At 38.1% G+C, this 13997-nt stretch overlaps 1 protein-coding gene and 1 non-coding gene across 2 annotated transcripts; one reads left to right on the forward strand and one right to left on the reverse strand.

The window, feature by feature from the left end:
- Positions 1 to 3381: 3381 nt before the first annotated feature.
- On the reverse strand, positions 3382 to 12538 carry LOC107041112 (calpain-D). The gene is made up of 4 exons (XM_015261510.1): positions 11589 to 12538; positions 6779 to 10187; positions 5981 to 6159; positions 3382 to 5346 (listed from the first exon to the last, which is right to left on the reverse strand). The coding sequence occupies exons 1-4, from the start codon at positions 11909 to 11911 to the stop codon at positions 5166 to 5168; spliced, it is 4092 nt and encodes a 1363-aa protein (XP_015116996.1). The 5' UTR covers positions 11912 to 12538; the 3' UTR covers positions 3382 to 5165.
- Positions 12539 to 12896: 358 nt separating this feature from the next.
- Trnar-ucu lies at positions 12897 to 12969 on the forward strand. Its single transcript has one exon. It is a non-coding gene; the product is annotated as a tRNA-Arg (tRNA).
- The last annotated feature ends 1028 nt before the right edge of the window (positions 12970 to 13997 follow it).

Genomic DNA, 13997 nt, shown 5'->3' on the forward strand with positions numbered 1-13997 from the left:
GTTATTTCATTGACTTCCAATGGTTGCTGGTAATTGTTTGATCATTACATGATGGAGAAATGTAAATTAATTCGTGACATTTTTAATTGGTGACTCAATGTCTTGGAACACTAGTTTTTTTAGGAATTCACACATGAATTTTTTTCTTGCGGGGAGATCCTAGGAGAGACAAATAGATCATTTTTGGGTTTGATGACGAAGTGGAAAAACGGAACAGTATATATCATAAATCATTGATTTTTTGGTTGTAGTCCTGATTAATCCTGAAATCATCTCGATAATGAAAGTCTCTACAAGATAGTGTCAAAGGATATTTTTGTACTAAATTTTCTCAGCTTCAAGAAAGTCTCTTGGCATTATTCTATATGACATGCCACCCAGTTAAATCGCGGCGCTAATTCAGCAGATATTTTCCATCACGTTTTACCACTTCTCAGATACAAAATTAAGAGCTAAACTAGAATGAACAATCTTCAATCGTCAATAACTCGAGGATCTCAGAGCGAAATTCAACTTTTTTTTTTCATTTCAAAGGTACTTTTACGATATTTAAGGATATCCAAGTATTTTCTGCAGTTTAATATTTAATCATCAAATTTGCCAATTAGATTGCGTGAGGAAATTTTTTTTTTTAAATGGTGAATATTCAGCGTCACTCAAATTACATTGCGCGCAGAATTATTATTTTTTAAACATTCGTTGTTTATAAATGACTGATTGAAATTGCTTAAACTTTCGGAAACCTTATTTTATTATCGGTATTGTTGTTCATTTCCGTGTTTATTTCAAGTATATATTAGATCATGGGAAGTTGGAAAAATCAGTACACCATACTAATGCATAGTCAATGAGAATGGGAGAAAATTTTGTCAATGTATTAATTGAAAAGAAAATGAAACAACAAAATCCAAAGTCCAGTGGAAGGCCCAAGAAGAGACCCAGATTGGGAAAGAGAAAAATGTGATACTGAATTTCAGTCGAATGAAAAAAGGTGTAATCTGCCTAGACTAACAATTGAATTATAAGACAAATAGAGTATTATTATTCTCATCAGTACTCCCAATAATGAAAAAAAGTTAATAAATAAGAGTAAATAAGGAAATTTTTTGGATATCCTTAAAACGACACCTGACTCGCTCAAATCGCATCATCATTTCATAAGATATCACCGATTGAAGAATGTTCATTGCGCTTCACCTTCCTCCAAACCCAAATCCCCACACAATTGAATTCCCTCATAATTATTATCATAACCGCCTCCATTCCCCTTCACATATTAAGAATATATATCTAGGTACATTGTCGGTGAGGTACTCACGTCTACAATCATCGGATTGAATTCGACAACGAATGTATCTAATTAATTCACGCAAGTGCTAATCCACTTATTAATCAATTGGCGGTTTTAGTTGGATATCACATTTTATTATTATCGCTCCTTGCCACTCGTTGAATGAACTCAAAACAATGATTAATCCATTTTCATGAAAATAATGAAAGGTGGTTGAGCAAGACGAGTATTCAATGTGCATTATTTACACGTTTAACGAATTCAGTCCAAGTGATTTATGACAATCAGTACATCACCCTCTACTTCTCATTCTCAATATAGTACTAATTTTTTTTTCTATCATTATTATTCCATTATTTATGCAGTATCGTATAGCATTACCCAGTGACAGCAACGATCAAGCATGCAAAATCATAGGAAAAACATTCGAAATTGTCACGAAATTATCCAATACATTATTATTATTTTTCATTTCATTTTAAAAATCTCTCGTATTCTCTCTGAATAGATAAATAACATCTCGATTGTTATCCATTTTGTTTCCATCCTTGATTATTTACAATTATTTCTCAACTCTTCTCTCGTATGTGTAAAAGACATTCAAATCCTTATAGTCATTTTTTCTTCAAAATAATTATCATCTTCACGGTTTCAGACTTCATTTATTGATTCCCATGAACAAATTGCATTTTTTCTTATAGCCATTTTCATTGGACAAATTATGAATAATTTAACGAAGGGTATAAATTAATCGACGATCCCATTAACAATCACGAGGTGTCATTGCTCAGATTTTTTACTATTCAGATATTGCAAGAGCGTTTCGTAATATCAACAACTACGCATTAAGTAAAATAGATTTTTTTTTAATTCTGCGATGACAAATAAATGTCTCGTGTCACATTTACATGTCAATCGAGTGATTCGGCGTCGTTATAAAATTATTGATCACTAGTTATGGGCTCTAATTTTTTGTTTTTCTTCTCTCGGTGGTGGTTGTTTATGGCACAAATGGTCAGCTCAATTATCATCTGATATTAATCCTGGAGTCGATGGGTTTTCGGTGATTAATTGCGTATTCACATGCACATACGTGTGAATCGTCGTCTATGATCTATTTTTGAATAATTGGGTGCAGTGAACGGTTTTACTCTTCAATTTTTATTTGTCCCTGCAGCTAGACTAGCCACTACTCGAACTGAAATGATGAATTTATTGCATTTGTCGAATAAAATGTTGACGAGAACACAATTGAGGTGAAATTTTCGGTTTATTGAAAAATATCACGTTGGAATTGAGAATGTTCTCGCTCGTGACACAGTATCAATTGATATTCCACAGGTTTACAATTTTTTAAATGATAGAGGCATGCGTCCTCGTGTGTTCTCCAGGACAGGGTCGAAATCAAGAGGATAAGATCGTTTTTTTCATGTTCACTGTCATCTTCAGTGGTAAAATGGTTTTATTTGAACCGGGAGTCACTCTCCTTCGATCAGAAAACCATCACAGTTGTTCTTTATTAAGGTATTGTCTCCCAAACAATTTTCTGCTTCGTCTTGAACATTCAAAAATTTCAATCACCTTACGCCACTTGCACCATTGCCTTGGGTCGCAGAATATGGCAGTTTGACGTTTGTTTAGCCAGGGTTATTAACTACGCAATTGTTCGACATATCTCACAGCACACGATTTATCAATATCATGCGATTTAATTTTTCATGATTTTTCATCTTGAGATTCATCTTAAATTTGTTAATTTTTAAAATTTAATAAATGAAGAGGTGTAATGGAGTGACAACAGAGGCAGAATTATTTTCAAGATTATGCTGAAAAAATCACTCAACATTCATAGAACAATTCAGTGAAGTCGTAAAACTCAGTGGGTGTAATTAATTGGTAATTGTTTAATTATCTCGATGGCAAGGAATTTCGGAGAAAAATATTCGGAGAACTTTTTGTATAAAATCTCTTCAGTAGCAAAAGAAATCTTTTGGCTTTTTCTCATAAATTCACTCATTGTCGGGTTAATTTCGCAGTTTATTTACTGACTTTTACAACTCCAATACAGGATTCGAATACTAAACACCAAATTTAGCGAGCACAACTCATTTTATTAAATTCACCTAGAATATTTTTGGAAAGTTATTAAGGTCTTTTTAAAATTATGCAAAAAACTCACTCAATAATACATGTAGAACAATTCAGTGATGAAGTCGTATAACTCAATTGAAGGAATCGATTACTCAGGCTTGTTAGTTTTTTTATTTTCATCACGAGGGGTTTTAAAGAAAAATGTTGATCGAACTTTTCGTAAAGAATTTCCTCAGCTACAAAAAAGATCTTTTGACATTTTCTCAGAAATCTACACATTATCACGTCAATTTTATATTTTTTTAAATTTTATATTGAAGAATTCTCACTCTAAACACTAAATTTTTCGAATGCAACTCATTTAATTAAAATCATGTAAAATACCATCGATTCCTTTTTAACATTATGCAAAAAATGTACTCAACAACACCCATACAACAATTTAGTTACGAGATTATGAAGCTCAATAGAATTAATCCATTGGGAAAAGCCAACAGACTTTTTCCAGAGAATTTTTCTTCACCCGAAAAAAAATCTCTGGTCTTGTCGTCATAAATTCCCTCATCATCGAGTAAATCTCCTATGTTATTCAGTAAGTGTCACAACTTCACCAAAAAATTCGAACAATCAACCCCAAAATCTTCAAATACAGCTCATTTTGTGCGTTGAACAAATACAAACCGAATAATCATAAATGCGCAAATATAATCTTCACCATTATCAAATAACAAAATTATATTCTTTATTAAATATCATTTGTGCTACGAATGCATTTGTATAAAAGAACAATACGAAATCAGTGCGACGACTTAATAAAAATAATACAATTCTCTCGTAATTGAAGACAATGACAGAACCCTTAGCCAAACTATTATTATCATTTCCATGATCACTTGATTCCTAGATGAATTGAAGGATTTAATGAACTCCCAGAGTGATCTATGCCATCGGCAACTGCAATCACGTTCTCTCAGCAATAATTAATGTCATGTTGTATTCAACTTCAATATCATCCATGAAATTCAATAATTGCAATGAAACATATCTAGGTTCAATTACAGTAAATTGTGTAAAAATCGAACATGATCACCATTATTTCAGCAAATATTATCTTTGGTATCGTAGCACTGTCATTAAATGCATTCACCTTACATCAAATTAATTTAATAACAAATTTTAAGAGAAACAATTGATCGTAAGCCACAATATAAAATACTTATTCAATACTTCAATCGACAAATCAACGGAAAAATTCGGGAAATTATGGAAATTTGAACCAAAGTGGTCCATTTTTAAGACGATTAATTGCAAACTCTTCACAGTAAATTTTCTTATGCTTTCTCATGAAGTCTCGACATTCATTCTTTACGACACTTAAACGTTACGTTGAGAAAATAATTTGTTTTCATTTTTTTTCTTATAATATTCAAGCAAAAATTGTTGGATTTGTCACTTCTCAATTACTGATCATCATGAACTTTTTTTTAACGAACGTAAATAACTCCTTCCCAATCCAATTGTTACTTTAACTTACGGAATAATCGAGTTTCACTGGTAATTTAAAAAAACCAAGAAATTTTTATTGAACTATCACCTTCATCCACGTCTAAATATCTCTTTGTCATGGATTTTTTCATCACATTGAATCATACAGTATCATTTAATTACAATAACGAAAGAAGATCATGAGTTTATTTTCACAGCATTTAATTCTCCCATATCTCAATATCTCCTGTATTTTTTTCAGTTCCTTCGAAATACCGCTGCACAGAAGTGTTGCAATTCACGTGATCAGTCGAGGGCTGTGCAATCCTTCGACCTGAGTATCAATTGGTGGACAATGCTGAGTATCTGGTGGGCCCCAGTCATGTAAGTTACCACTATTTGCTAATCTGTGTGTTAGACGATGAGCTATGGAGAAGCCACCGCTACCTTCGAGTTGTGTCAACACAATTATTACTTGTCTGAAATGAGAATAATGAATTTTAGTCGAAGGAATTATTCGAGAATTATTCCTCAGGTTTTTTCACAGTTTCAAAGTTTCCGAGAGAATGGTAAAAGATATTTTTCCAGAGGATTTCTTCCGCTGAAAAATATCTCTTGACATTCCTCCCTAAATCCTGGGTAAAAGACGTATCTCAATATGATTCCAGTTAAATACAGATTGAATTATTATTTTTTATCCATCGACTGTTCATTTTACCAAAAAATTCTTGTATTTTTACCAAATGATGAACAAATTTCATTCAATCGTATTTCAATTTCAATTAATTGAATTGGTGATTCATAATAATCTGCGAAATTATCGACTGGTTTTTAATTCTTCAATTGTTTAAAAAAAATGTTCAGAAAAATTTAATTTTAATTGGTGTCAATGAATAGAGCTTATTAAAATCTATATTCATGAAAAAAATCATGAAATTCGATTGATTCCTTATAAGAAAATTTCTCATGTGTACATAAGCTTTCATTCGGAAACAGAATAATTCTGAATGTTTTACAACGTGTTCAATTCCTCCCCGTTGAGATACGTCTTCTCCTCTATAATAGGTACAACGAAACCGAAGAGAAAAATCGAGATAAAAACTATTAATTTACCGATGCAACGGTGGAACACTATCGGCAGTGCGCAATTGACCCCTCGTCGAGACAACATTGTAGCTCTCATGACAATCGCATTTAACGTGAATCCATTTATTGACGTGACGATTCTCAACCATCACAACTAACCCTGCCCATCCTTTGGTCAAATAGTAGGCTGTCATGCCTTCTCTCCCCTGCGTGGAGAAAAAAATCAAACATCAGTTTAATGCATTTACCCTCTATGAAGCCCACATAGCTCTCAGATAATATGATAACATTGACGATTCTATCGTAATGAATATGCTTGCATCTTATGTTGACGTTGTCTGTTGTATCATTCGTTATTTATCTTCAGCCCGTTTCAGTTAATCTCTAGAACTACATAAATAAACGTTTACGAGGGTTAATTGGCGGTTAATAAAAATGGAATGACGACGATCGACGTGGGGTCTCTTAATGAGTAGCAAGACCTTTTTCAATTGACGGTCAAGACATTTTCCGACTTCAATATCGATAGAAAAATTACTGAGGGAATCAATTTCAAAGGAAGAAGCTTAGCGTTATTCATAAGAGAGATTTTTTGTCGGGAATTTAATGCGCTACAAAAAGGCTTCTCAGCGTTTTTCTTTGAACGCAATCGTTAAACATTCAATAATAAATTCACACACAAAAAAATTAATAGAAAAACCTAGCGAATTTCCATCACACCTTTATTAAAAATTCCATTAGTTTTTGGCCGATTCGATCGGGAATTCCGCATTTTAAAAAATCGTTAAAACTCAAACTTATCTTGAAAAAATGATCAAAACTCACCTCGTGGCGTTGTCCCTTGGCCAACGTCAGACTGATAATAGCATCAGCAAGCACAAAAGCAGGTGGAGATATCTGTTCCACCAGCAATCGTTTTGAACTATGAATAGCAAGAACATACTCAGGATAGCTAGATGTATCCTCCATCCCGGTGTGCCAATGATTGAACGCCAAACAAACAACAATATACAAATCCCTCTCCAGCATCTTATGACACCCAACAAATCCCCGAACCTGTCGTTTACTATGTTCCACAAGTCGTCCCACCTCAGGTGCAGCTGGTGATCTAGTCCTAAATACAACAACACAAAGATCCAGTTGCGATCGTTGAGACTTCTCCGAGTTCCTCTGGCCCTCCTGAAACAGCGTGAACTCCGTTTCCGTGGGTTCAAGAACAGTCAAAAGAACACACGAAAGATGTCTCAACGACGACAACGGAGGCAGAGTCCCTCGAAGCCTGACTTCGCTCCAGCCAACCCTAGTCTTACAGATGTCGATGCAGTCGAAGTATTTGAGGACATCATCAAAAGATATCCAGAAGACTCCGTCAGAGGCCCCATGAGGCATCAACATCTCCCTCAACTGAGGTGTCCATATGGGACTGTCATCCGACCAATCCCCCTTCCAGCTGTAATGGCCCCAAGGATTCCTCAGCCTGAGGAGTCTAATCCCCTGAACATCACGAACATCAAGAACTGAGTACGCATGTCTCGGTCTCAGTCCCTTCCTCTGGTACTCCTCCTCATCGACCTTCATATTTCCACCCCCACAACTGGCGCCCATCAGAAACATAGCTTGTCTCGAAGAAAGCAATTGTGCCCAAATGAGATCCTTATCGAGTTCGTCTTCGCTCGGCAGTGCTGAGGGCTGTAAAGGCACACTTTCGCAAGGGGCGCCAGTTAACGTAGCAAGTCCTTCAATAGCTCTACCCGAGACCAATGCCTCGTAGCAACCATGAATCTTGGCGACAGCCTTCTCAATGAGCGGCACCCACAGCTGTTTTCTCTTCGCTTGAGAATAGACAAGATGACCCCTCTTGTCACACGGCAGAAGATCATCAACGAGAACAGTTGTCCATTTGCCGTCCTTGCACAATCTAACCTGATAAGCACCCTCGGGACACGTCTCCCTCATGACCAAAACCCTCTTGACAAGCTCATCACTCTCAGCCAAAACAGCTAATGCCGACAACAGCCAGCAATTACCCAAGACACCCTGCGATATATCCGATGGTAATGGCGTTCTGAAGACCGCCCAAGGCAGTTTAGAATCTACACTAGAGTCGACATTGATCTGGTGTGGTCTTCTCCATTGAACCACGTGGTTGTCTTTCGTATCGGCAGGGTTATAGTACAGTGATTTGGGCGCTGGTGGAAACGAATCATCGACAAATGGTTCATTAGTTTCCTTGCAGTAACGAACTATTCTCTCCCACTTCTCCAATGCCTCCCGCTCCTCAATGTGCCTCAGATTCTCCATCACAACGCTCTCCTGTCGTTGTATTCTGAGAGTACTAGCTCCAGGCTCACTGAGCCGCAGCCTGTCCCCAGGTGTTTGGGACAGTGTCTTGGAGCTTTGGCACATCTCGCAGGTACCATTTGTGCTTTTGTTCTCGTAGGTGCAGAGTTTACACTGCCACTGGGTTTGCCCCGGTTCTTTGACCCTAGAGTGCCTCTTATCACCAAGTGACGTTGGTCCATTTCGTCTCACTGAATTTCTACTGTGTCTCGGTGTTGCCACTTTGACATTGGCAATTCCACCAGATAATCTGGGACTGGAACTGCGCTGTGCTGATGGGGTTCGATTGTCACGTGGTACCTCCAGAAAGTCAGCCATTGTCTTGCAGGCATTGCAATTCTGGGCGGTCAAGGGATTTCTCAGAGTGCACGATGGACATACCCAGCTTTCACCTTTTCTCAGTGTTGGATCTTCCAAGTGAGTGACACTTCTGAGCTTTGAACCACCACAAGCTTCGCACGTTGTTCTCGTTGATGGATTCAATAAAGTGCACTTTCTGCACGTCCATGCTGGCGTTGGCACTTCAATCTGATCATCAAGATCAGACTCAGCGGTAGCCAGGGTTGCTCGCGGTATATATCTAACACTGTCTCTCGACACGACAATGGGTGATTGAACTTTACTACGTCCACTTACACCGTCCTTTGTAACAGTTATCAAACTAGGCTGCAGTAATGATGGTGGTGTTCTCAATGAACTGCATATATCACAACCAGTTGACCACAGTGGATTGTAAGCGTATGAACACTTTCGACATGTCCACATGCGTTTAAGAGGACTTGTACCAGGTGTATCAACAGGACTCGTTGATTCACTGTGTGCACGTGTTACATTTAGTGCCAATTTACTGCTCTGTTTCTTCGGCAATGGTGGTGGAGTATCGGGGTCACTAATACCAATGTACGAGTACTTAGGCCTAGAATTAAAACCAACAGAGTGAGGCGGTACAGCTGGTGGTTCATTATCATTCAAACTACGTCGATTGACCGATTTTTTTTGCATTGAACTCGCGACACTCTCGACTTCTGAGAATGAGCGTCTGTATGATAATGGACCGGCTGATGAGAGTGGACGTGGCTCCCAAGAGGGTACACTTATTACAACACCACTGCATGGCGCTGGACTTCTTGGTGCTTCACACGCCTCGCACTGCTCCAATTCAGGTGCATTGTCAAGTGTGCAATTATCACAGCTCCATAGTGTGTCGTCTGTACTATTGTGTGTCTCAGAGACAATCAGGCTTGTTGGTCGCTGTATGTCGTGGCTGTCGCCAGTGATTTTTTGAACAACTGAGCCGTTTGATAGTGACCGACTCACCTTGGACTTGACGCGCTCGTAAACCGAGGGACTTTGACGTTTTGGTGAACGTTGCGATGAATCAGATGTATCACCGAATGATAGTACACCTGGTTCCATCGTATCAACTTGCACCAATTGCCAATCTTCGCGGTGTGTTTGTACTCTGTCACCTCGATTAAAACCACTCAATTGTGCCATACCCAGATCTCGGTCCAGTACAGCTGCTGAGCCGAGATTAGCGCAGCCAATGTCTAGTACACGTGACACTAGGCCGCATGCCACTGTAGCAACAAGATCAGCTTTTGGATCTTGTTTGTTGCTCAGTTTCAGGGCCTTCAATCTCTTTCCACGTCTTACACCTATGAGATTACCATTTGTTTGTGCTATTGTTGAACTTGCACCGCAAGCTGTGCAGATGGGAGTTGCACTGCAGCAATTTGTTTGTAAGCAACGGATGCAAGTCCATCGGGTTACTAGGAGGGGCAGGGAGGGCGATCTCTTTGGACAGTTACGCTTGCTTGGGGCGTCTGACCATGAGCCACGACGGTGATTTTTTACGTGGTGAAGGGATGATACTGCTTCGTTTATCTTCGCACTGAAAAATTCCGAGTGGCTTGTTAGAGTGGCTGGCGGGATTCAGGGAGGGGAATTCTACGATTTTTTTGGATGTCTTTCTGGGCTCGACAAGTTCTCCAGATTATCCATAATATTCGACTATTTGCAGTCTAAGGGTCATAAGGGTCAACCATTTTCGGATGAATGGTCGTCTGGGTGAATACGTGATTGTCAAAGGACTTTTTTCGATTTTAAAAAGAAACGAAAATTTTTCTCCCATAAATTCGTGAAGTACAGACTCTCTCGGAGGGAGGGGGCAAATGGACCGTTTTGATCATCAATAACTCAAGATCTGCAGAAATTTAACAATTTTTTTTTTCAATTAAGATATTTTTTGAAGATTTTGGGGATTTAGTATTTCTTTGATTAACAGTTTCTGATATTCCATCCTAGAAAATTCAAGAAAATAAATATTTAAATTCAGAAAATTTTTGTTTTTCAAAGAAATATTTCATTTTATATGATTTGAGACATTTGACGCCTCAAGAGGATGTTATCCTATCATTTAATTATTCCATAATTAGCTAATTATTCTCGCGATAAAGTTATGCTCAACTGAGCGTAACACATGATTCATCCTAATTATTAATACAACAATTTTGATAAAAATTACCCAGTAACAGGGAAAAAAGTGCGTTTGTTATTTTGTCCATGGGCACTATCGCCTATATCAAAATAAAATGGTTCTTCCATAAATTCGTTCATAATAAATCCAAACTATTATAAAACTTATAAAGATCCCGATTTCAAAGAATTACTTTCATTCATATCACGTGAGATATTTGACCCTCAAGACAATTTAATCATTTGACAATTGAATAATTATTTCTGGGACAAAGTTATGCTCGAAAAAATTGGCCAAAAATTACCCAGTAACAGGGAAGGGAGTGCGTTTGTTATTTTGTCCATTGGCACTATCGCCTATATCAAAATAAAATGGTTCTTCCATAAATTCGTTCATAATAAATCCAAACTATTATAAAACTTATAAAGATCCCGATTTCAAAGAATTACTTTCATTCATATCACGTGAGATATTTGACCCTCAAGACAATTTAATCATTTGACAATTGAATAATTATTTCTGGGACAAAGTTATGCTCGAAAAAATTGGCCAAAAATTACCCAGTAACAGGGAAGGGAGTGCGTTTGTTATTTTGTCCATTGGCACTATCGCCTATATCAAAATAAAATGGTTCTTCCATAAATTCGTTCATAATAAATCCAAACTATTATAAAACTTATAAAGATCCCGATTTCAAAGAATTACTTTCATTCATATCACGTGAGACATTTGACGCGCAAGACAATTTAATCATTTGACAATTGAATAATTATTTCTGGGACAAAGTTATGCTCGAAAAAATTTGCTAAAAATTACCCAGTAACAGGGAAGGAAGTGCGTTCGTTGTTCTGTCCATTGCCACTATCGACTGTATCAAAATAAACATAATCCCTCGTTGACAACGGATCATTTGAGCTCTGTCTTGGTGGTGGGGTTGGTGGTTGTGAGTCCGTTGATGATGACAAAGAACTGGACGGTGAATGTACTGTCTGCGCTACGCTGACACAACTCGTGCAAACAATAGTCTCAATATCATTGACATTATTAACATTACTACTATTGATATTATTCACAAATTGGTCGCAAGCATCGCAACGCATTGCCGTTTTGTCATTTTTTTCAACGGCATGCATATCCATAATATGCGAATAATTATGATCATTTCTCCACGCAGAGTGATCATATGCATCACGAGTATCAGTGACCCGTGTGCTTGGCCCCTTTGGCCTGGCCCCTTCCTGTTTACCCGCCACCCTCACCAGACAATTTTCAGTCAGTGCTGTCGACAGTTCCACTTGTAGCGGCCTGTCGACCGCATACTTCTCACCATCTTTGTCAATAGTATTACACGCTTCAACGTCATATGATCGTGAGCGGCCATCTTGCTCCAGGGCACGAGGAAACAAATGTAATAACCGTTCTACCACCGATACCTCACGATTTTTATCACAATCCACCACTCGCTATTACGTGCGCTTATTATTCCTCGGTGTCAGCGACATCAGCACTATTTTAATACTGAACTATTACGCGGATTTATTCGGCCCGATGTCACCGAATCTTTATTTCGTATTACCACCACTCAATTTTTGTAATTACTCCATCGATTTATCGGTGACAAGGGCATTATCACACTGCACTTGACGGCGGAACGCTTTTGTCGATGTTTAATACCGGCATTTGTTGGATTTCTATTTTATTTTATACTGTGTTTTTATTTATTTATTTATTATTGCCATCTAGCTTGTTCGTTGCGATGCCGTTGTGTTGACTACGCGAATGTAATACACAGGGACGTAGCAACTGCACGTGAATCGTTGGCGCTGTCGTCGAGGGGCGACTCAATACCCGCCAAAAAGTTTTTTCACGCGGGATTTTTTTCATTTGGGGTCATTGTTTTTTAGTACTAGTCGTCTCAGGGGAATTAATATAATTAAATGCGAGGGGGTAAATGAGGATTTGATTGGGATTATTGGGGGGGAGGTGTTGGGATTAGTGCGGTGACAGCGGTGTTCCACTGGCCGTGAGAAGATTCACCTCGTGGACGCAGTCGCCATCTGGATTTGTTGGCGTTTATGTCGCGCCTCAGTTCGTATAACGATTTCTGCACAGCACGAACATCTTGTCCCTGTGGCGCAGAGGATAGCGCGTTGGACTTCTAATCCAAAGGTCGTGGGTTCGATCCCCACCAGGGATGTTAATCAGGGGGAGTCAGGAACTCTTCTTTTTTTAAATTCTTAATTACGATTTTCGGCGGTCGGTGCTGGGTGCGGGGACATGGCGAGGCTCGGAGATGCTTTCGAATTTGAACAAATTACAACAAATGTAATTACGAAAATTTCGCCATCTCCCTTAGATTCGGAAATATTCCTCAAAAACTGAACTGGGAGATGAGTCGAATTAAACCGTTTTACCACTTCGCTACTGATTTTATTTCACTGTTACTCTGTAATTTTGCCCCAACGACTGAGAAATTTTACGGAATGGAACGTAGAAATAACTCACCAGCTTCATAAAAGTTGCTGAACGTTCAAGACTTTTTGATTTTGCAGGTATAATAAGTCGGGAAGTTTCTGTAAAATTTCACTTCTTCGGGAAATTCTTCGCTTCAAATACTCCGCAGTGATTTTTCCACACAACTGGGGGACATTTCCAACGGAAGAGTTCTCTGTCGATAGCATCTCGAAAAACGATATCCTTACGTAAATGATGTAGTAAACATCGTTTCAGTTTAATTGAGGAGATAAAAAAAATGAAAAATGTATGGGAACCAAGCACAGATCACAGAAGATAACGAACTCGTGGCAAATAGAGTCAATGGCAACGGCAATTTCTGGGAAATTGAGTATCACTCGGTATGTATCACGCGGTTTTATTAATTGATTGGCCGTTTCCATTCCAAAGGACAAATACTCCGAGTGTCTGTGAACTTTCAATATCGATCTAGTTTTCAAGAGTTCAATTACTTGCAATCGTTTTTCACACTTCGCGTTAAATCGCAGTGTTAACATCATTGTGGGAAATCGTATGTAAGTTGAAGTTGTTTCATTTTCACTCGTCATCTCTGGTATTGGCGTACGGTTTCAACCGGATTATGATGACAATTCTATTGTAATCCGCGACAAGTGCATCTACCGCTCACTGCACTTTCCTCGCTACCGGTGGAAATTTTTGGTGTTAAACATAATGTCGTTAAGTGCATTAACATTATTTGTTGTGCTGTTT

This window comes from Diachasma alloeum, unplaced genomic scaffold, assembly GCF_001412515.2.
Source record: "Diachasma alloeum isolate Michigan unplaced genomic scaffold, Dall2.0 Dall_scaffold_00354, whole genome shotgun sequence".
Classification (NCBI taxonomy): Eukaryota; Metazoa; Arthropoda; class Insecta; order Hymenoptera; family Braconidae; genus Diachasma; species Diachasma alloeum.

Excerpts from the sequence above, each read along its gene's own strand:
- LOC107041112 (XM_015261510.1), bottom strand. The coding sequence starts at position 11,911 with ATGGATATGCATGCCGTTGAAAAAAATGACAAAACGGCAATGCGTTGC. Across the intron at positions 6,160-6,778 it reads CCAAGGGACAACGCCACGAG|GGGAGAGAAGGCATGACAGC; the intron begins GTGAGTTTTGAT and ends TTCTCCACGCAG. Across the intron at positions 5,347-5,980 it reads AGTGTTCCACCGTTGCATCG|ACAAGTAATAATTGTGTTGA; the intron begins GTAAATTAATAG and ends TTCTCATTTCAG.